At 32.9% G+C, this 19,380-nt stretch overlaps 3 protein-coding genes across 4 annotated transcripts; 2 read left to right on the top strand and 1 right to left on the bottom strand.

The window, feature by feature from the left end:
• The first annotated feature begins 763 nt into the window (after positions 1-763).
• LOC107632513 (ASI1-immunoprecipitated protein 2) lies at positions 764-8,662 on the top strand. Of its 2 annotated transcripts, XM_088509463.1 has the most exons (12): positions 764-856; positions 1,140-1,601; positions 2,574-3,474; positions 3,746-3,831; positions 3,932-4,026; positions 4,255-4,557; positions 4,647-5,126; positions 5,403-6,081; positions 6,196-6,426; positions 6,549-6,673; positions 6,767-7,182; positions 7,344-8,662. In XM_088509463.1, exons 3-12 carry the CDS (start codon positions 2,617-2,619, stop codon positions 8,355-8,357), a joined length of 4,287 nt encoding a protein of 1,428 aa, XP_088365589.1. In that variant the 5' UTR covers positions 764-856; positions 1,140-1,601; positions 2,574-2,616; the 3' UTR covers positions 8,358-8,662. The 2 variants fall into 2 exon arrangements, with proteins under 2 accessions (XP_088365589.1, XP_088365588.1); XM_088509462.1 differs by lacking the exon at positions 764-856 and having other exon boundaries at positions 1,172-1,572.
• Positions 8,663-10,015: 1,353 nt separating this feature from the next.
• On the top strand, positions 10,016-12,676 carry LOC107629625 (uncharacterized). The gene is made up of 5 exons (XM_088507736.1): positions 10,016-10,225; positions 10,481-10,643; positions 11,372-11,462; positions 12,151-12,231; positions 12,342-12,676. Exons 1-5 carry the CDS (start codon positions 10,186-10,188, stop codon positions 12,480-12,482), a joined length of 516 nt encoding a protein of 171 aa, XP_088363862.1. The 5' UTR covers positions 10,016-10,185; the 3' UTR covers positions 12,483-12,676.
• A 658-nt stretch (positions 12,677-13,334) lies between these two features.
• On the bottom strand, positions 13,335-16,458 carry LOC107629621 (8-hydroxygeraniol oxidoreductase). Its single transcript, XM_016332445.3, has 7 exons — positions 16,334-16,458; positions 16,043-16,185; positions 15,888-15,928; positions 15,118-15,520; positions 14,794-15,030; positions 14,528-14,686; positions 13,335-13,803 (listed from the first exon to the last, which is right to left on the bottom strand). The coding sequence occupies exons 1-7, from the start codon at positions 16,365-16,367 to the stop codon at positions 13,693-13,695; spliced, it is 1,128 nt and encodes a 375-aa protein (XP_016187931.1). The 5' UTR covers positions 16,368-16,458; the 3' UTR covers positions 13,335-13,692.
• Between the last annotated feature and the right edge of the window lie 2,922 nt (positions 16,459-19,380).

Genomic DNA, 19,380 nt, shown 5'->3' with positions numbered 1-19,380 from the left:
GTGATAAAGTTGTCTCGAAAATTTGCACAAAATTTCTTCTACGTTAACACGGAACCTGCATATTGCCTGAGAACACAACATGTGGCGAATCTCTGCTGGGAATCTCTGATAAAGCTGCTTTCATTTTACGAAAAACTAATACAGAACCTGCGTGTTGAGCAATGTTTCTGACACCTCTACATCTTTGTAAAACACCCCAAACACCAATATTTAACTAACACACTATTTTTTTTATATCTAAAATAATTTCTGTATAATTTAAGATTAATTTAATTTACACCTACAAAAATAATAGTATAATACACTAATTAATCACATTAGTATTTTATTAACGAAACTAATACAAAAAATATTATATGCTTGTTTGAGTATCATTAAATTAATAGAATTTTTTTAATATAATTTTTTATTTTTTAATATTTTTATAAAATTTTAATAATAAAAAAAATATTAAAAAATATTTTTAAAAGTTATAATTAAAATTTTTGAAAAGATTTTTTTTAAAAGATATATTTTTACATAATAAATAAACAAAAAATATTTTTATATTATTATATTTAAATATAATTAATAAATAAAAAATTATATAAAATATTTAAATATAAAATTATTTTATTCTTTTAAAAATTTTTTTAAAAAAATAACTCAAAAAAATTATTTCTTAATAATTCATCCAACAGATCCTTAATAGTTAATATAGTACCTTAATCATTTTTCAATTTTGCATTTAGTTATATTTATTGTCAATTTTATTTTGCAGCATGCGGAAAAATAATTTTAGGGAAGAGCGAAAGGAAATTCGTGTGAAAAAAAAAACACGAGTTTTAGAGACACGAAAGAGAGCAGCTGCTTGTTTGTGCGTTATTATTTTGATAATTTTTTTAGTATTTTTATTTTTTTTATTAAAAATTTTTTTTAGAAACGATAATCTCTATTTTTTATTAAATAAATTTTTTTTTAAAAAGATATTTTCATATAATAAATAAACATAAAAACATTTTTATATTATTATACTCAAATATAATTGATAATTAAAAAAATTTTTTATATGAAATATTTAAATATAAAATTATTTTTATTCTTTTATAAGATCTTTCAAAAAAAATGTAACTCGAAAAAAGATAGCTCACCCAAACAAGCCTATATAAATGGACAAATTGATTAAATTCTCATTTGATAAAAACTCATCTCTGAGATTTTTGTTTTCTTTTTTTCACCGCTTCAGATCACAGAGGGAGGGGAAAAAAAGAAAAGGGAAGAAAACAATTTATGAACTGATTGCTAATTTATCAATTACTATAAAAATTGGAACAAGAATTCTAATCGGATCGTGTGTTCTTAAGTTTTTCTGTATCCGCACTTTGAATTCGTGCATTTTTGGTTGGTCGGTGTTGTCGTCACAGAAAGCTAGAAACTCTGATTTTCTGCAAATTGAAGAAGAAAGGGAGAGGAGAGAGGTTTTTGGTGGCTTCAAAACGGCGTCGTTTAAAGGCACTTTACGCTTTGATTGCCGCAACGCCAATGGCTGAACGCCCCGGACTCTTTTGCAATGTGTTTGGAAGCAAGACGCTTGTGATTATCTGAATCCATTCCTATTTAGGGTAACATGTTATATTAATTATTCAGATTTGTTTATATTTATATATATCCATTTTGTTTTTCTTTTCTTCGTTCATATCTGTAGTTATGTGGGAAGTTGTTTTGTTAAGTTTGGTACTTGTTAGTTGTTATTATAGGGTGAGCTGATTCAGTGTCTTGGAGTTAGGGTTGATTACAGGACTTTTTTTTGAAATTTTCGCCTGCATGTTTTATTGGTTAGTTTAATAGACTTAGCGTTTATATGTGGTTATGCAAATTTGCAATAGTTGAATATGTTATTTGGTTTTCAGAGAAAGAATTTATGGATTAGTGCTTGCAAGGTGTTTGCTCTTATGTTTGCAAGAATTAGGATGGATGATAGTTGTTAATGTAGTTTGGGATCACCTTCTAGATGATAATTGTTAATGTAGTTTGGAATTCACAATCTGTTCTCTTTTTAGCTCAAATATGTATAGTGGCAACTGCATTTGGAGCACATTGTAGTTTGATAATTTTGTCTTGATTCCTTCTTTTATTATTTATGACAATGTTAGAAGTTAGATGCTTTGATTTTAATGAATGCTAAGTTTCATCAGGAATAATTAACTTCAATGCTTCTGAATTTTTTTTTAGTCATTTATAATCTCTTTCCCATTTATGATTTATCCATTATCAGTTACCATACTATTCTTGATTATGTTATTATCTCCCTAGAGGTTAAGCAATGAACATTAAAATCAACAACCAACCAGCTTTCATCTCTACTACTTTGTAAGCCTTGTCACTTAATTTTTAATTTATGATTGAAGTCAAGGACCTAAGGTCGAACTAAAACTATATATAAATAAAGGTGAAGGGTATCGATATACATTGATGATCTCATTTGTTGTTTGATGGAACTTTAGCCTTGTAGAAAGAATTAGTGAGAGCTATTTTTGATTAGCGAAGTCTGAATCAATGGTCAACTTCCTTTAACATTGGTTTTTACACATCAGGTACTACAAGAATTGGGGGGAAAAAAAGTCTGTCAAACATTCTATGATCCAGAACGCTGATATGGAACTTGAATCAGGGACTTGTAATATTTGCTCAGCTCCTTGTTCATCTTGCATGCATCTTAATCGAGCTCTAACTGGAACAAAGGCTGAAGAATGCTCTGATGAAAATTGTCGATCAGGGGAACCCAGTCAGTTTTCTATGGATGTGAGTGATCTATCTTCTCATAGGAGTACAGCTTGTGAAAGATTGAAGCATGCTGTCAGTGAAACCAGTAACTTGCTTCGTGTTAATTCTGGTCATGAATCTCTGTCTGAAAATGCTAAAACCACACAAACTTTATCAGAGAAGTATCACGATGCCAAGTGTTTAGAAGGACCTGATGACAGCTCTTCGTGTATCAGTAGAAACAGTAATGCTAATTTAGTTAGTGATAGCCATCAAAGAGATGCAGACAAAACAAATATTTCATGTAGTTCATCCTCAGTTAGTCACTTAGGAGCAGAAGGATCTACAAGTGGGCCATCTGTTTATATATCAGGCTTGTGTGAGATACCCTCTTCTAAAGATGCAGATATGCCAGAGAATTCATCAGAATGCTGTGTTGGAAATGTTGAGTCATCGCCAACCAAGGAGATAATCACTGCTAATTTTTCAGGTGAAAAATTTCTTGCAAATAACAAAGGCCTTGTTAATGGCACTACTAGCAAGTTTTCGGCAAAAGTATATCCAAAGTCAGAAGCAGATAGTGACAATGGTGTTGGTGATGTGAAAGACGAAGATCGTAAAGTTCCAGCCCATGATGGACTGCACGAGAAGCAGGGGGAGCTTGTTAAATCACCCGTCAAGCCCGAAGCTCAATCTGGAGATGAGAGCGATGACTCAGATGTTGAGCATGATGTGGGTACATTTCCTTTTACTGTTCTTATACTTCTCTTTGAAACTAAACTTGATAAAGATGAAAATGTGAGGAGTGGATTGTACTGGTTTGAATTTTTCAATGATTCTGTTGTGGTATAGGGCAATGATTTGCAAATGCTATTTACTCAGCTTATAATCATTCAAGAACTTTCGTATTCCTTTACTCAAACTTTCATTTCTCTTGCAAAAAAAATTTATGTTGCTTATGACAAGGAAAAGCATTTTCATGATTTTATTAACTGGAAAATAGGTAAAGGTATGTGACATCTGTGGAGATGCTGGTCGCGAGGAGCTACTTGCAATATGTAGTAGATGCAGTGATGGTGCAGAGCACACGTGAGCATATGAACCTTCCATACACAATCCTAGTTTCTATTAGATTACCATATATTCTCATTGACTGAAATGACTTATAATTCTTATTTCTTTGAATCAGCTATTGCATGCGAGAAATGCTCGAAAAGGTCCCAGAAGGTGACTGGTTATGTGAAGAATGCAAGTATGCTGAGGAGACTGAAAAACATCGGCTGGGTAAGAGTGAAGTTTCACATATGGTAGTACATGGGAAAAACAGGATAATGTTCAAATTTCAGACCCTTTATTCTTTATGCTGCTTCACACACATTTCTTTTTCATGCTGAATTTGCTTACGTTTAGGGCACCATATCGAGCACCACATATATTGCTGCGTGTTAGCATATCTGTGAATTTTTTTCAAACACAGATTTCTGATTTCATTTATTTATTTATTGGTTGCAGATGTTGAAGAGAAAAAGGTCCATAAAGTTTGTTCAACTGCGCAAATATCTGGTAAAAGGCCTTCTGAGGGTGAAGAATGGGCAAAGGCAGGGAAAAGGCAAGCTCTTGAATCAAGTAAAGGGTCACCAAAGGGGTCAAGCCCCAAGAAAATATTTCCACTGTCGCGAGAGTCTTCGTTCAAGAGCATTGATAAAGGAAAGTTGAACTCTGATCATCAGACCTCCATTTGTAACCACTCCAATGGCAATGACATAGAACTTGCTCGTTCTCTATCTGCTGGTCCTCGGAGTCAAACAGCTAAGAGTATGGATCTATTTTACATTTGTGAACACCTTTCTACCTTCCTAAGATATTTTTTTTGTTTATTTATGTAGCTGTGGATTCTTGTTTAGGTACATTGTTAAAGTCAAATTCATTCAACAACATCAATTCCAAGCCCAGAGTCAAACTTGTTGATGATGTCCCGCAAAAGAAGAAAGGGGCTGGTGAACATACCTCTAAGAATATTGAGATGCCAGGACGAATGATAAGCAAATCTAGTTCATTGAAATCCTCAAATTTGGGTCATTCATGTGCCACTGAATCAAAAGTCAAAATGGTTACTTCCAAACCTGGAACTACTGCGGATCAAAAAGGATCAAAACTAGCAAAAGAATCAGGTGCCTCTCATAGGAAATTTTTCTCTAGGGTTGATCGGCCTGTTGTTTGTTCAACCATGGCTAGTTCTGCTGTTCTGACATCTAAGAGTGATCAGAAGCTTACCCCTCGTAGCGAAACTGCTAAACCTTCAACAATTAACAACAATCACGAATTTAAGGTCAACCAAGATGGGAGATCAAATTCATTATTGAAGTCTAAGAATAATACAAGCCGTAAGTGTTTGGACCCTCTAGTTAGTTCAGTTGTGGTCCTGATGGGAAACATATTTTTCCTGTTATGTTACTTTTATTTTTTAACATGATGTTTTTACATGCCAATTAGCTGTCTAGGTATTTTTGTTTCAGTTTAGGAACAGCATCGCTTATGAAATTGTCTTATTTTAGTTTCAATGGATCATCTTTTGGTTCATCTTGTCATTTTGTGCTTAGAACTAAGTTGAACTATGAAATCTGCAAAGATTTCCTCTTATTTGATTCCTTAAATTTCAGAGAGAACATCAACCAGTGGTGATGAAACTCAATTAGATGGGCTGCCTCAATCAAGAGAGATAACAAATCAGGTTGATAAAACCAAAGGTAGTTCTGGTGATTGTGTGAGGTCTGGTCTTACTAATGCTTCTGAAAGCCCATTCTGTCACAAATGTAAGGATTTAGGCCATGCTACAGAATGTTGCATGGTTGATAAACAGGAATTTGGCCTGGAAGGATCAGCCACTGTCCCAAACAGTTCAAAAGACAAAACACATAAAGATAATAGACTGAAAGCTGCAATCCAGGCAGCTTTACTTAGAAGGCCCAAAATATGCAAGAGGAAAGAAGTGCCTGACCAAACTGAGAAGTTTCTTACATCAGCCATAGACATGAGGTCCGAAGTCACTTCTCAAGATAAGGCGTTTGTTATTGACACTCCAAAGAATATTGTTTCTACTGAAGAAACAAAAGTGAGGCAGGATATCCTTCAGAATCCTACATTTGAAACTTCGTCTTCCAATGATTCGAAGCAACATAGCTTTTGTCCAGCTGATTTTGGATCACAACCTAGAAAGTTAGAATCTGTTGGTCCTACTCCTGGAAATCCTGTAGTTAGAGACTTTTGCAATCAAGCTTTGGCTGTCTCAAGTGTTCTTCCAAAGACATCAGTCTTTCCAGAATATGAATACATTTGGCAGTGTGTAACATTTCGTGATAAGCTAGTTTCTCTTTATTCTTGATTGCCCTTGTTTTGTTCATGTTATAATGTTTAACTTTGAAGTAAGATCTACATGCTTTGTTTTTCATGCAGAGGTGTCTTTCGAATGCATAGAAGTGGAAAGCCGCCTGACTTATGTACTGGTATTCAAGCGCATTTATCCACATGTGCTTCCCCTAAAGTTCTTGAGGTAGTGAACAAGATTCTTCCTGAGGTTTCCCTCAATGAAGTTTCTCGCTTGAGCACGTGGCCTACACAATTTCATCAAGGCGGGGCAAAGGAAGATAATATTGCACTTTACTTTTTTGCCAAAGACATTGAAAGGCAAGGATATGAATATCATTTTTTTATTGACAGAAAGCTGCCAAATAAAAAATTGAAAACACGTTTCTCTGATTTTCTGTCTAGTAATTATCTACTTTTTTTTTAATAATTTTCTCATGCAGTTACGAGAGACACTACAAGGGTCTACTGGATCACATGATTAGAAATGATTTAGCGCTTAAAGGAATTTTTGATGGTGTTGAACTTCTTATATTCCCCTCCAATCAGCTTCCTGAAAATTCTCAGCGTATGGATTTTTAATCGTTCCTTGTGAGAACCACTAATAATTTATATCACAACATAAGAAAATTAATTGTTTTAATTTCATGTTTATCTGCAGGTTGGAATATGTTGTTTTACTTATGGGGTGTATTTAGAGGGCAGAGGAGGAATCATTCTGATTCTGCAAAAAAGATTTGTAGTCCCAGTTTGAATGCGTTGTCAGTTCAGAAGGGTTCTCTGACTGCTGTGATGACTGTGTCTGAAACCCACTGTTCACCAATGCGGATGGATGAACAACCAATTGCTTGTGGTAAAACCTGCAGTGAAGTTCTCTCATCCACTTCCATGGACCAAGGCGATACTGTTTTAAGTGGGGATTTTGATATTAAAGAAACTATTTTTGACCAGGCACGTTTGGGTCCACAAGTAAACTTACAGAGGCAAGATAGTAGAATCAACACGGAATCTGCATCAAAGAATCCGACAAGCAGTGAACAATTGTGCCAACAAATGCACTCTCCAGGTTCACCTCCGGTAATACTTCTCTTAAATGCTTAATTTGATATACTAAAAATTTTCTTTGTCAATGCTGTGATGTCAGTGATTTATAATAGTTTAAAATTTCAAATTTTATTTTGATTTCATAGATTATGGAATATGTAGAGTGGTTGGTTTGATGTTCTTGCTTTGTGCAGAAGCACAGAATCCCCACACCTCCTGAAGCAATGGGAACGCATGTAAGTAGCAGGATTTTGGAAACAAAAATTGATTGTGATATTTCAGTCAAGAAGGAGAACTCTCTGTCTTCTGGGATTCCTTCTGCTGGCAAACAAGAGATAGATGCTGCAAGCAATACCTCAAAGAATCAAATTTCAGAAAGAACTAACAATGATGAAGATCAGCGAAGGCCTAAAAGGAAACTGATAGAAGAGGATCTCAATGTTAACATGGAGGCAACCTTTCAAGATGATCCGACTATAAGAGGCACCAATTGTGAGCAAACCATTGATAAAAGAGTTGAGCATATAGATGTTTCAGATGCAGTTTTGAAGGCTTCCGCAGATAGTTATCAGAAATTGGAAGATGGAGAAACTTCCAGCAAGAAGCTCAAGTCAGGTTTCGGTGAAATTTATGCAAGTTGCAGTTCAGGTGGTAGGGAATCTTTCAATGGCAGTTTTACAGCCCTTGCAAACCATCCCGGTACCTTCTCTTCAGTTGAGGGTAGAGGATGCAACGAAGCTTGCTTAGATGAAGTCATTCATGAGGACCTTGGAACTATGGAAAGAACCTTCTTTCCTGTCGGTTTGCATCAGAAAAATGACTCTCGCTTGATGCTTAATGGCATGCCAGTGGAGGGGCCTTGTGATTACGAGGGTCACTTTCAAGTTGGGATTCCAAACCTAGAGCTTGCTTTGGGGGGCGAAACAAAACCACAACCACCGCCAGCACCGCCACTACCACCACGTAAGGGTATGTTCCCTTTTCTTGTCAGGGATGGAGACAAGAAAAATAACCAGGAAAAGCCACCTGAAGTAGTGGCGGATGAGAAAGAGGGTGATGACAGTGTTGCTGCATCTCTTTCCCTGTCTCTATCATTCCCATCTTCAAATAAGGAACCTGTCAAACCAACTCCAAAAGCTGAACATTCGCCTGATGGGCATCATGTGAATACTTCGTTTCTCCTTTTTGGGAGATACACAGACAAATAAAATCTACCTAGTATATCTCTAATCTTGTACATTATCTGTTGCATATGCCTTCGATAAAAGCTATAGCCTATCATGTAGGAACCCTTATCCACCTTCATGAGCCCCCTTTAGAGTCAATAAGGTTTTTTTGGTTTCCTCCTTAGTTAAATACTTGCTTTTGGTGTTATATTTTTTGTTACAGATAAAATAGTTACGGCTGTTTGTATATAGAGAGAATTCCGGCCGACATAATTCAGAAATGTTACTAGGAACTTGCGGATGATACTATTTTTTTTTTAATCACAGGGTTTCCTTTGTTCCTGGCTTCTTTATTAGTCTTTTCTATTGTTATAATTGAGAAAGACGGACGGATAAATGTATAGAAAGATTTTGGCGCCGAAAAAAATAATTTTAAAAAGTTAAAATATTATTAGTTTTACAAAAATATTAGAAAATAGAACTGTTTTAAAACCTTGAGTGTATAATTGTATATCATGTTCAATTATTTTTATTAAAATAATACAATTTTTTTAAGTTTTCGTTTATCTTAACAATCCTTTAGAGATTATTTTTGTCAGCTTCCATACTTATATGATTTGCTCATTTGGTTATGTAACTTATAATAGATTAGCCAAAGCGTTAATACTTAACAGGCAAGTACCCCTTTGCTTGGTTAATCCTCCCCAAAGTTATTTTAGAACGTGATAAAGTTACCAATATTTACTTTTGGTCTTTACTAGTAGTAGAATTTCTTATTTAAAAAATCTCAGATCATCAGCTAAAGACCAATTGTTTTAGGCAACATGCCAAAATTACTCGGCAGCAAAGTACAACGCCGTGCTTTGCTGCACTATTTAAATTGGGGGTCTCTCTCTCGGTGCAATTTATAATGTATGATTTGAACTTTTGATTGAAATCCATAAATAATTAGTAACTTAGTACCAAATACTAACTATAGAAACATAATAGCATGACAGGTTGGCGATGGAAACTTGAAAGCGAGAGGCAGACAATTCACAATTGATAAAGGCGGATCAACCTATAAATTTATAATAATGATGGCGGACTGACCGACGAAGACCAAACTTGTCCATTTTCTAACTGCTACTACCAACCTTAAACTTGTTTAAAAGTTCCTGCATTTCTTTATTTCATAAATAGAAATAATTTTTACACAATAAAGAGCCATAACAAAAATTTTTAACCAAAAGTTTGTTTTTATTTAAGATTTTTTCAGAAAGAAAAAACACTCAAAATTTACAATGGAAATTACTTTGATATGATAAGAAGTAAGAGTAATCACTATACATGTCCTTTCTTAAAAAACCAATTATCAATTAGCTAATAAAATAATTAGTAGATAAAAATTAAGAAAAGAAAAAAAAATAAAATTCTAAAAACGTATATGACTGCGTTTATTTTTGAAAATAGGACAAGATAAGACACTGAGAATAAGACATAATATACAAAAATACCAAATTTTGTGTTTTTGTATTCTATTTGGTGATCAATTAGAACAAATTATAAAAATCTAATTTATTTTCATTTTTTTCATTCAAAAATTAAATATATATATATATATATAATAATAATAATAATAATAATAAATTAAGAAAAATAATAAAAATAAAAAAATAAAAAATGCGTTATGTTCCTTTGTTAAAGTTTTTGTGTCCTTTAGACACAAAATACACTAATTGTGATAATATCTCTGTCCATATTTGATCCGTGAATTACGATTTTGTGTCTTATTAACTAACTACTACTTCTCAAAGCTTATTAGCTCAGTAGCTTAGCATCTGAGAAGAAAAAACCAGAGCTTCTCTTTCTCTCTCGTTTCGTCTGTGTTATGGCATTGACTGCTTCTTTTGCGCCATTCTCCATTCCAGGTTCTTTCTTCTCACTTTCGATCCTTTCACTTTCGGTTCGCTTTTAATCTCACATCCTTCATTTTCAATGGTTTTGCTGAACCTGCATTGCTAAGATCTATGCGTTTCTCTATCTACGATTGATCCATAAATGAACTTGAATTCAACGGTTTTGCAGACTCAACATTTTTAGGTTTCTAGAAGCATCGAATGAATTTCTTTTCTCTATATCTTTCTACTTGATGTGTGATTCTTTGCTTTGGGAATGGTGAATAGGTGGCCATGTCAAGGCATCTCAGGAGCTATGTTTAACAAAGCGTAATTGTTCTGGGCTTGGATCTGGGCCTGAGCTCGGGCCTGGGCCTAAGCTCACTGCTCAGAGAAGATCACACTCCGCTGTCAGCAGGAATCGCAGGTCATCTATTTGTGCAGAATACCGGTAAGCCGTATTGCAATTCTTTTAAGCAGTTAGATTCATAAGGCTCATTGTTAATTATACACGTATCTTAATATGAAAATTTTTAGATATTGTGGAGCTACTCCGTATTCCTGTACGGAGTGATTGATAGTAGCCGATTTTGTAGTGTTCATGTAGCATGATTGAAAAAGCAATAATAAAATTAAGTTTCCTGCTAATACGGATAGAATAAATTATACTGAACTACCTTTAGAGCTTTGATGAAATTCGCTGTCCTCGCACTCGATTTTCGATAATACACATTGAATTGAAAACTCTGAAATATAATTAATATTACACTTGATACTCTTGTATTTTGTAAGATGTGATGCTAGATATTCTGCTCAACATGATACTAGCATCCTCTAATGAGAAGGTTAAGACATATTGGAGTAGACCAGATATAAAGTCATGTTAAATTTCACTGAACTGCAAAGGACGGGGAAGCATGTATAGTTTAGTTTCTTATCATTGGGAGGTGTATGAACCTACTCTATACTTGTCACCACCAACAACATTGTTAAAGAAATTCAGCGTTTCCTTTTGATTTTCGATTGTTCTAGCTTAGCTTTTGAATGCTAGGGGCTAGGAGGCTAAGTAGTGTTGAAATTCATTCCCGGCACTTGTGTTTTAATTATTTCTTGCCTTTCAAGAATATGTATAGAGTCATTGTTCTTTTCATTTGTTGCCTCCCTTGTGTACTGTTACAGAGAAGGTGGAGGTGGAGGTGTGGATTTTCTTGCTGGATTTCTTATGGGAGGTGCAATTCTTGGGACTGCAGCTTATATCTTTGCCCCCCAGGTGATTGCTTCCCCGAAATTTCAAATTTATTGTGTCTAGCAAGTGTGTGATCTATGAGCTTGGTTTATGTTATTCAAATGAACCCAGAAAAGATGTAGAGGGAGACAGAAGAACTATAGGTAGATGTCTACATTTGAAAATATTATATCCCTGGTATCATTGATATTTAATTATTTTTAATTGGACAACTGTGATGTATGTCTTTGAAAGCACGATATTGAAAATTTTCGATTTCCAAATCAATACTTTATGCTGGGTAATACCATACATGTTCTCTTACAAAACCTTAGATACTTCAGTTTGTGCTGTTCATGCTTCTTGTAGCATTTATTTTCTTTTCTAGTTTTCTAGCTATAATAAGGGCCATCTTTGTATCAGTGGTGATACTGTTGCATAAATGTTATTTTTACTCACATTTTTCTCGTAGGCAAAAGATGCATGAACAAATCTCCTAACCCTAAGTGACTCGTCACAATCACCCTTTTCTTGTGTCAAATCCCCCCCCCCCCCTCTCTCTCTCTTTCTCTCCTTTTTGTTTTCAATTTAACTCTTTCTTAATTTTTCCCTCTTCCCTTGTTTCTCAGTGAGTGCATGCATCAGCACTCTTGTAACATGTATTTTATTGTTCCTATTTCTAGCCTCTAATGATGCCCGAGTCTGGAAGTCTTCATGGTTTTGTATAATGCAGATCAGAAGATCTCTACTAAATGAGAACGAATATGGGTTTCGCAAGGCAAAGAGACCAGTGTATTATGACGGAAGATTAGAGGTAACTTGGCTTGCTTCACATTACAGTTTTTCATTCAACTCTTCTGGGCCTGTATATGCCACTAGAATATCATGTTTTTGTTATAAGTGTTATGCTGTTCCTGGAAACAGAGGACCAGGCAAACATTGAACAGAAAGATAACCCAACTGAATGATGCCATTGATAATGTTTCTTCACGTTTGAGACGTGGCAATAACAATGTACCTGCTGCAAAGATGGCAAGTGATCCTGAAGTGGAAGCTAACATGTGAGGTGTCTACAAATTGATTTTGTTTTCATTTTAATGTCAAATTGTCAATGATGACTGAATGATGGATTACGAGGAACTAAATAAATAGTTAAATACTACATTTTCCTTTGAAGGAAAATCTTGTTGCTGGACTTAATAGATTGTCAAATTCTGAATTGCGAACATCATATAAGTGAATTTTTTTTTTGTGGATAATTGATTCCTATCAAAGCCATTATTAGTTTATTACATTGTTTGGACTTGATAATAAAACAAAACACAAATGCTTACATACATATACACACATACCTACATAATATGTATTAAAGACTCAAGATTATGAAGGAAACTGTTTAGCAATTGACTTAGAGATTATCTGTTCAAACTATTTTTAGTCTCACTGTTGCATCTCTTCGTTAGTATTAAAGGGGAAATTATTAAAGTCAGTCAATTTTACATAGTATTGGAATTCATAAGATAAACGATCCCCCTGTAATTTCCTTTCCTCCATATATAGCTCACTAGAATGCCAAAGAATCTCTTTAGCTTGAAGTAGAAAGCACAGCGTACCATGTGATGTTTGTTGGGGAGACAGACAGTATCTGGCCATTGGCTATTTTCATGTCTGATTTGAATAGGAGCATGGTCCATGCAATTGAAAGTTCATTTTCATGATATGACTCCACCTTATCCACATTTCTTGAAATTATAGATGCAGATATGACCCCATATAGATTGTTTAGATCCTATCTATGCATGGTGCAAACAAAAAACGTGACGTGATGCAAAGTATCCGAGTTATTTTCAAAGCTTAAATCATTCGCATGGTGTCCACAAAAACTCAAAAAGAAAAAAAAAAAACAATCATATCATGTGTATCAAATCAACTACCTATATAAAATACATATTCCAATATAAAATACATAATGAAAATGTGTGAAACAATAGTACGTAGTTTACGGATACAACAAAATAATTTTTTTTTCCAAAGCAGAGATAACAACTCTTAGAATACGTTTCTTTTTTTTTTTTTTTTTTGGGTCTTTTACATAACACACACCACTACTATTATGGGTTCTACAACTTCTTGCGCTTACTCAGGATTCGAACCTTGTGAGCTAGCAGATTCTGCCACTTCTCTAAAGTCATGTGGTGCTGTGTGTGAATTGGATCCTTACTCCCGTTATTGAGGATTTGCTCTATCTCTTTTTGATTCGGTTGTTAGAATAATATTATATCTTGATGACAACTTTCACACAATTGGGTTGTTTCAATAGCTCAAATGCTTGTTCTATATCTGTTAATTGGACCTCATGGGTGAATAGTTCTTGAAGAGGAAATTCCTGAAAAATGGTAATAGATGGTCCAATTATCACAATTGTGAGACATTTACATTACTATTATTAGTAGGGCAGGAAATGAGTCAAGCCAGCTCATGAGCTAGTTCGAACTCGACTCGTTAATAGCTCGATAAGCTGAGCTCGTGAGCTACTGAGCCAAGTTTGAGCTTGGAATTGAGCTCATAAATTAAATGAGCCGAGCTTGAACTTGGATAAACTGAGCTCATTAGCTCGTGAGCTGACTCAATTATATATATACACATATCTTATATGCATTTAATCTATATTTTTAATATTATATATATATTAATTATCTTAATTATTTAAAATTTTATATTTATTTTTTACATATAATTTTGATGTAGGACATAAATAAAAAATTTATAATTTATTGATAGATAGAAATATATAAAATTGATCTTTTTAAATATTTTTTAAAATATATAAGTTATAATTTATTGATATAGAATTATAGATTACATATTTATGTTTCTATAATTTGAGCCAACTTGTGAGCTTGGGCCAGTTCGTGAGCTTTCGCTGAGCCGAGCTTGAGCTTAAGAAATACGCTCGATTATTAATGAGCCGAGCCATGAGCCAAACTCAATTTTTGTGAACCGAGCTTGAGCTTGGTCTAGCTTGGCTCAGCTCAACTCACTTCCAGCCCTAATTATTAGACACGTACAAGATATAATTAATCTATGCTATGTATATACATTGAGCATACCTGATTAATGCATTTGTCAGCTATGAGAGGTAGGTCCGATTTAGGTTTTAGCCCACCAAACATCGACCCTTTCAAAGTTCTCCCAAAAGCAATAGTAAACAGACCTAATGATACATAGGGTTCATTTCCTAAACCAAGTATTATTGTTTTACCTGAACCCTATACATGAGAAAGCTATAATTAGATTCACAAAATTATTTGTAAAGGTTAATTTAATTTGTAGACAAAAAATTTATGAAGATGAACTTATTGAAAATGAAACTAACCACTTTTGTAGCTTCTAATGATTCAGTAAGCAAAGGGTCAACTCCAGTGCACTCAAAGGAATAATCCACACCCATTCCACCACTTAGTTCCTTCACCAATGCTGAAGAAGATTTATCAGAATTATTTGGATTTATAAAGCGAGTCATTCCAAAAGCTTCACCCTTTTCTCTCTTCATATCATTTATGTCAATCCCTATTATCTTAGTTGCCCCCAACATTTTTGCTGCACTTATAACCTGCATTACAATGAAATTCATTTTTAATCAAACTCAATGCTAAAAACCATAACCAATTCAAAATAGCAGTGACAAAGATAATCATACCCCTAATCCAACAGCACCAAGACCAAAGACAGCAACACTTGATCCACTTTCAACCTTGGCTTCCTTCCATGCAGCTCCATAGCCAGTTGAGAACCCACATGAGATGAAACTGGCATGGGCTGGATCAATGCTTGGATCAACTTTGACCAGCAATTTAGCATCAATAACCGTGTACTCGGACCACGTGGCACAACTCGAAGGGTGGTATAGCCTCTGGCCTCTGCAGGACATCCTTGAAGTGTTATCTGGCATCAAGCCAGTCAGCCTCACAGGACATGTCATGCACAAATTTGATTTCCCTGAAATGCAATTCTCACATTCTTGGCACTCTTCTATGTATGTTGGAATCACTGTATCGCCTTCTTTCACATTCTTGACTTCATCCCCAACAGTTTCTACAACCCTGCAGTTGATGGTATTCATTATGCATGGATGATTCAAAAAATATCCCAACAAGTTTCTTTAGCATGATTTGAGTCTATGGGAAAGAATTGAAAGGTATAAGGTTATTCTTGGTAAGTGTATCATGAATGAAAATACATAAATACAGCGCTTAATGTCCTTAGTATTTTTAGTAGCAAAAAATTTGGACAAATTCTATCATAACATAGAGAATTAGACAAATTCTTTTTCGTAGCCAAAAAAACTGGTCAAATTTCACCTATTTCTGTATTTTTCTGCTAATCTTCTCTAAATAGGTTTATGTTTGAGTCTCTGTATTTCTTTTATGACACAATTACCAAATAGAGTCTAGAGTGTATGGAGCTTACCCAACTCCTTCATGTCCAAGTGCTAGTGGATAAAAATTAAACTGCAAATTGTTAGCATTAAAGTACCATTAATTAGTGGAAGAAATATGAAGAGTAACATAGGAGTTAGTTCCATAGAGAAGAAAACAAAAACAGTACTGAGAAAGAGTCTTAACCATAGGAGATCCTTGAATGCTTGAGATATCAGTGTGGCAGATGCTAGAACAAAGCATCTTAAGTCGAACTTCAGTTGCTTTTGGTGGATCAACTTGAATCTCTTCAACCTTCACACCCTCTCCAACCTTCCAGCATACTGCAGCTGAAATTTCCATACCATGATATACTCTAATTAATAATATGAGCCACTCTTTTCTTGTTCTTATGTATTTAATCATGTCTACTATGAATACAGTTGCATGAAAATGCAACATAATGTTCAAATGCTTAAATGGTTAATTATTTCATACCTTTGCATGTAATAACTTGAGAGGTGCTTGTCATATTGTAAGTGCAATAATTCAGTTCCTACTTGATGGTTGAAGATAATAACTTTGAAGTAACTGAAAACAAAAGAGGAGGTAATGTATTAGAGTGCTTTGTTCTGTATTCCCTTTTATAGCCAAAAAAATTAGTGCTTTATGGTATTTTTTTTTATTTCCTACGCCATCTCCCAATTCGACAGCTAAAGACTAATTCATAATTTTAAATATTTTTTTGAGATAATAAGTGACAAATATTTTTTCTTTAATAATCTGTAAGTTGACTTATTTCAAATTCAAATTCTAAATATAAAATAATTGATACTAAAAATATTATACTCCTTAGAATAGAATAATTTTCTTTCTTATCAAGATAACATAACAGTGACTCAAAAAGAAAATAATTAGCATATTTGATTGTGCTTATTTATTACTTGTATTGGTGCAACTATTGTGTCATAGTTTATGAAAAACTTGAGGTGTTGAATTTGACTTTTTTTTTTCTTTTTATTTGATTTGAGTTGTCATCTTTTAATTCTCCCTATTATTATTTTAGTGTCTGCTTGATGAATTACTGATTAGGACATGAGTACTGTGTAATTAACATCAAGTTGTTGGGTTCAAACTTCAGAATCAGTGATGCATTAAAAAATATTGAGGGAGAGAGTGTGAGTGAGATTTGTTTGCCGAAGATTACTATTTCACTGAATACTTAATTCCCATCATTTGACTTATCCAGTTATATAAATTTGAGGGAACTAGAGAAGGATAATGTGACAATGTCACACCAAACATAAGCATATTCGTTTTTCGTTATATACATTCTCTCATACCAAAAACATACACGTTTTCTTTAATAATCATTTTTATATAAGATAAATAAATTTATGTATCTTCTATCAATTTCAAAACAACGCAATACTTTTGAAAATATTTTACAATTATTATTGTATACTATATATATATATATAGATACTTTTCTTTAGGATTCACAATTTTTGCCACCTTATCAAAGTGAAACTTCTTTTCCTACTAAAGTTTGAATAAGATTAAACACTTGGTATACCAAGTCTCTTTGAAGTCTCCTTGATCTTAAGATCAAATATCTGCTATTTAAAATATTCCTATCGTACCTCATCAGAAACCAGAAATTAATATAAGAAAGGTTGCATTAGCAAATTACTAATTTTGGACCACTAACATTTGATAATCAAATTAAAGTCACATGATCTATATATTGAAACCATTTAATGTCATTTCAATGCACTTATGCACTCACATTTTCTTTTGGCAGTTTCCTTGCTACCTTAGTGATCTGCAGACTTCGAAACTCACACTCGTAAATTTCATATACAAAGCCTAGTTAGAGAATAAACTGTAAAATCTATCTTTTTACCCTGTTTTTAAAGTAATGATAAGAGGGTAATAGTTAAAAATTATTTTATTTTACTTAATATTTATAATTTTATATATGTAATATTTGTAATTATATGTTTATTATAGTTAAAATTATTAATTTATTTTAGCAATAATTATTAAAGAGTGTAAAATAAAAAAAAAACAACTTTGGGCTATTTTTGATTAATTTTTATTGTTTTTCAAATGTTTTCTTCTTTTAATCTCACGTTGTGTCTCTTGACTCTTGCCTAATTGATATTAAAGGGGAAATTATTAAAGTAAGTCAATATTTTACTTAATTAGTATTGAAATTCATAATATAAACAATGCCCTCTGTAATTTCTTCTTCTCCATGTAAAGAATGGCAAAGAATCTCTTTAATTAGCTTGAAGATAAACGACCAAAGTAAAATGTTGTTCACGTTATCATTAGGAAACTGAAAAGTCAAAAAGAAAGCTCAGCGTATCACGTGAAGTTTGCAGGGGAGACAAATAAGCATGTGGCCAGAGGAGCATGCTGCATATCTGCATGGTCCATGCAATTGCAAGTTGATTTTTCATGATATGATTCTTTATCAACTTTTGTCTCATACTGCATTTTCCAATTTCAATCATATTTTATTTAAAATTTGAATTTTATTTGATTTCAAATTGAATCAAACTGCATCTCAATTTGAAACAAATTCTAAAATTCATTTTTGAAACTCATCATCTAGCTTAATTCATTCCATCTAGCTTTTTAACACTTTGGTTAATTCTTATAATACGGTTTAATTGTCAATTAAACTCTTACATGTTATTATTATTATCATAATAAAAAAAATATTAAAGCACTAACATAATTTATTATGTTTATCAGTATTATTTAAAAATATAGGCTAAAAGTATGTTGTTAAATTGTTAGAATAAAGAAATTAGATTGATGGCTAAAAGTGCTAACCAAAAATAATTAATTGAAAAAGTCTAGAGGGTCAGCAACTTTGTTAAATTCTGGCCAGCATGTAACCAGCAAAGAAATGTGAGTCATTGGATGAAATCTCACACCATTAAAACCATCATTGATCGCTATTTGATGACTATAAATTACAAAAATTGCTGACCCCTAGCATCCCTCATAATAATTTATTGACTTTAAAGTTTTTCTCTTATAATAAACTAATAAGAATAACCTAAAAATTTTATTTATTTATTTATTCGTTCGATTAATCTCTTTAACCAATGTTTTATTTAACTTAATCATTATAATTTTAAGATTCCAGATCTTTATCAAGAATTGATAAATTTTACTTGTATTTAAATCATATCTAATATCCATTCAACTAATATATATCTAAAATCAAATTATAATAAATACTTTATTAATTATTATAATAATCACATATCAAAGGAATTTTTATATCATATTTATTCTGAAAATATCCAACTAACAAATAAATATATGGTAATTATATATAATGATTAAAAATTTTTATTAAGTTAGTCCAATAATAATCACATCTTTATATGCACAACATATATATATATATATATATATATATAATTTAACAAATAAAATAGATATTTGCTATTTTTTTTCTACAAATTCATGCAAATATATAATACAAAAAGAGTATATGTGGAGTAGTATTATAAAAAATA

This window comes from Arachis ipaensis, chromosome B3, assembly GCF_059453495.1.
Source record: "Arachis ipaensis isolate K30076 ecotype BB chromosome B3, ASM5945349v1, whole genome shotgun sequence".
Classification (NCBI taxonomy): Eukaryota; Viridiplantae; Streptophyta; class Magnoliopsida; order Fabales; family Fabaceae; genus Arachis; species Arachis ipaensis.
This window is presented reverse-complemented; position numbering and strand designations above follow the sequence as displayed.

Excerpts from the sequence above, each read along its gene's own strand:
- LOC107629625 (XM_088507736.1), top strand. The coding sequence starts at position 10,186 with ATGGCATTGACTGCTTCTTTTGCGCCATTCTCCATTCCAG. Across the intron at positions 11,463-12,150 it reads CTTATATCTTTGCCCCCCAG|ATCAGAAGATCTCTACTAAA; the intron begins GTGATTGCTTCC and ends TGTATAATGCAG. Across the intron at positions 12,232-12,341 it reads ATTATGACGGAAGATTAGAG|AGGACCAGGCAAACATTGAA; the intron begins GTAACTTGGCTT and ends TCCTGGAAACAG.
- LOC107629621 (XM_016332445.3), bottom strand. The coding sequence starts at position 16,367 with ATGACAAGCACCTCTCAAGTTATTACATGCAAAG. Across the intron at positions 14,687-14,793 it reads CATTAGAAGCTACAAAAGTG|GGTTCAGGTAAAACAATAAT; the intron begins GTTAGTTTCATT and ends TCTCATGTATAG. Across the intron at positions 13,804-14,527 it reads CTGACAAATGCATTAATCAG|GAATTTCCTCTTCAAGAACT; the intron begins GTATGCTCAATG and ends ACCATTTTTCAG.
- LOC107632513 (XM_088509462.1), top strand. The coding sequence starts at position 1,550 with ATGTGTTTGGAAGCAAGACGCTT. Across the intron at positions 6,082-6,195 it reads GAATATGAATACATTTGGCA|AGGTGTCTTTCGAATGCATA; the intron begins GTGTGTAACATT and ends TTTTTCATGCAG. Across the intron at positions 7,183-7,343 it reads ACTCTCCAGGTTCACCTCCG|AAGCACAGAATCCCCACACC; the intron begins GTAATACTTCTC and ends TGCTTTGTGCAG.